This window comes from Triticum dicoccoides, chromosome 2A (genome assembly GCF_002162155.2).
Source record: "Triticum dicoccoides isolate Atlit2015 ecotype Zavitan chromosome 2A, WEW_v2.0, whole genome shotgun sequence".
Taxonomy (NCBI): Eukaryota; Viridiplantae; Streptophyta; class Magnoliopsida; order Poales; family Poaceae; genus Triticum; species Triticum dicoccoides.
Window position 1 is genome coordinate 183,400,716 of NC_041382.1, and position 3,221 is coordinate 183,403,936.

The 3,221-nt window shown below is 51.7% G+C and overlaps 1 protein-coding gene across 1 annotated transcript; it reads left to right on the top strand.

Moving 5' to 3' along the window:
- The first annotated feature begins 399 nt into the window (after positions 1 to 399).
- Positions 400 to 3,009, top strand: LOC119354106 (NAC transcription factor NAM-B2-like). Its single transcript, XM_037620806.1, has 3 exons — positions 400 to 926; positions 1,123 to 1,442; positions 1,560 to 3,009. Exons 1-3 carry the CDS (start codon positions 692 to 694, stop codon positions 2,205 to 2,207), a joined length of 1,203 nt encoding a protein of 400 aa, XP_037476703.1. The 5' UTR covers positions 400 to 691; the 3' UTR covers positions 2,208 to 3,009.
- Positions 3,010 to 3,221: the final 212 nt, after the last annotated feature.

Here is a 3,221-nt window from a genome sequence, read left to right on the forward strand (position 1 = left end):
ATTACGACAAATAACACACATGCAGCGTGTCATATGTCGCTACCTAGAAAGATGAGAGTGATCTTTGCAACGAATACTTCTCGACTAGTTGAATTCGGAAACGAACCGGACCGATGAGGAGCTGGTCGTGCCTTGAGCTATGTCACACAAGTCCGGTCCAGTCTGCGCGCCCGCGTAGAAGTAGCGGAATACTCTCTTTTTTCTCACGAAAAAAAGTAAGAGTACCGGAACGGGTGGCCGTGGTCGCGCGCGCCCCGTCCGGTGGCGATCTGACACGCGGTACGGGCGGCGGCCGGCATACGTGTCCAGCGGCGACGGGCCCTGGGCCCCGGGTTCGGTACAACGGAGCCGTATTTCTCGGGCCAATGCCTTCCGCACCTCCCACACTGCCCCCGCCGATGGCCTGCATCTCCCCTGCTCTCCTCGCCACGGTTTCACGGTCGGACAGCCGCCCCCAAACCACCAGAATTTCCACCGCAGATCACTCGCCTGCCTGCTCGCCTCTCCTCTTCTCTCCTCCCAACCGTCGCCGTAACAAATCCCAGTCCGTTCCTCCACACCCACCAGCTAGAAGCTCTGGCAGTTGAGCTAGGCACCACAGTCCACATAGGTGCTGTGCTGCTGCGCGCATATATATACTCTGGTGGGATCATCCGGTGTGTTTGTTGGTAGCTAGCTAGGGGACGGTCTGATGAGATCCATGGGCAGCTCGGACTCATCTTCCGGCTCGGCACCGCCGCGGCATCAGCCACCGCCGCCTCCGCAGCAGGGCTCGGCGCCGGACCTCCCGCCGGGCTTCCGGTTCCACCCGACGGACGAGGAGCTGGTCGTGCACTACCTCAAGAAGAAGGCCGCCAAGGTGCCGCTCCCCGTCACCATCATCGCCGAGGTGGATCTCTACAAGTTCGACCCATGGGAGCTGCCCGGTATGTGCATCTTCTCACCTCGTCGTGCTTATCAAGCGCCGTAAATTTCCGGTGCAATTAAATAATCGAATCCATCCATCATGCTTATACTACTGTGCAAGAAGTATTTTTATGTTCTTTCAGTACACATGTATGTAGATGGTTTATGTGTGTGATCCTGTCGTGCTTGTTCATGCGCTCGCTCGGGATCGATCAGAGAAGGCGACCTTCGGGGAGCAGGAGTGGTACTTCTTCAGCCCGCGCGACCGCAAGTACCCCAACGGCGCGCGGCCCAACAGGGCGGCCACGTCGGGGTACTGGAAGGCCACCGGCACGGACAAACCTATCCTGGCCTCCGGGTGCGGCCGGGAGAAGGTCGGCGTCAAGAAGGCGCTCGTCTTCTACCGCGGGAAGCCGCCCAAGGGCCTCAAAACCAACTGGATCATGCACGAGTACCGCCTCACCGACGCGTCTAGCTCCGCCACCACCAGCCGACCGCCGCCTGTCACCGGCGGGAGCAGGGCTGCCTCTCTCAGGGTACGTATCGATCGATCGCGCGGTCTAGCAGTAACCTATCGTGTTTAATTACTTTACTCTCGAGCTTAGGGTATTGTGGTTGATGAAGTTAATTAGTGTACGTCGTCTTCTCATCAGTTGGACGACTGGGTGCTGTGCCGCATATACAAGAAGATCAACAAGGCCGCCGCCGGGGATCAGCAGAGGAGCATGGAGTGCGAGGACTCCGTGGAGGACGCCGTCACCGCATACCCGCCCTATGCCACGGCGGGCATGACCGGTGCAGGGGCGCATGGCAGCAACTACGATTCACTGCTCCATCACCTGGACAGCCACGAGGACAACTTCCTGGACGGCCTGCTCACAGCAGAGGACGCCGGCCTCTCGGCGGGCGCCACCTCGCTGAGCCACCTGGCCGCGGCGGCGAGGGCGAGCCCGGCTCCGACCAAACAGTTTCTCGCCCCGTCGTCTTCAACCCCGTTCAACTGGCTCGATGCGTCAACCGTTGGCATCCTCCCGCAGGCAAGGAATTTTCCTGGGTTTAACAGGAGCAGAAATGTCGGCAACATGTCGCTGTCGTCGACGGCCGACATGGCGGTGGACAACGGCGGGGGCAATGCGATAAACGCCATGCCTCCATTTATGAATCATCTACCCGTGCAAGACGGGACCTACCATCAACAGCATGTCATCCTCGGCACCCCGCTCGCGCCAGAAGCCACTGCCGCCGCCACCTCTGCCTTCCAGCACCCCGTCCAAATATCCGGCGTGAACTGGAATCCCTGAACAAATGATATGAAGACCACATATGCGCATGCACGCATGCATTGCTAGCCAGTAGTTGTTGCAGCTAGTTAGTGGTAGTCGCATTCAGTGAGCACTGAGTAGTTGCATTGCATGCACATCACCATTGCATGGATATATGTGGCTAGCTGTATTGCACCATGAACACGTACTTATGCGAACTTGCTAGCCATATACACAGCTAGGAATATTTTCGAAGTAAAAAAAAGTCAGAACATATATAGTATGATATTAGCTTCATATGTATATTGTAGAGAGCATATAGTATGCAGCTGATTACAATCCCCAGTCAGATAGTATAATTTTTGGCCATATACCTGCTAGCTAGGAGTATTTTCGAAGTACAAAACGAGTCACAACATAGTATGCTATTAGTTTCATATGCACATATATACATTGTAGTGCATATAGTAAATAGTAAATATATATGCACCTGATTACAATCCCCAGTCAGATATAATTTTTGGCCGGGTCTATTCCATCATATACTCCACAATTATATCTGACTCTTTGCGAAGTAAATACATATGCAGTTGATTACAATACTCCCTCTCTCTCAGTTTATAGGACGTGCGCGTACTCCTAGATCGTCAATTTGATCAACGTAATACAAGTCATATATTTAAAAAAAATATAACAACATAAAATTCAGATGTTCTATTTTAAACGGTATAATTGTTGTGTTATATAGCTTATATTAGGGTGATAAAATTGGCAATCTAGGTATACGCGCAGGACTTGTAAACTGAAACGGAGGTAGTATATAAATATGCTTGTATGTAAATAGGGCATGCATGATAATTGCATGCACGTGTATGATTGATCACATATTTAATGACATTTTTATATTCAATTAAGATTTGTGAGTTACTTCCTTTATAAACTAATATAAGATCTTTTAGATCCAGAGATCGGATCTCCAAGATCTTATATTATTTTACTAGTATCTTACCGTGCTTAGTTTTTTTATGGGCCAATCTTTTATATATAAATACA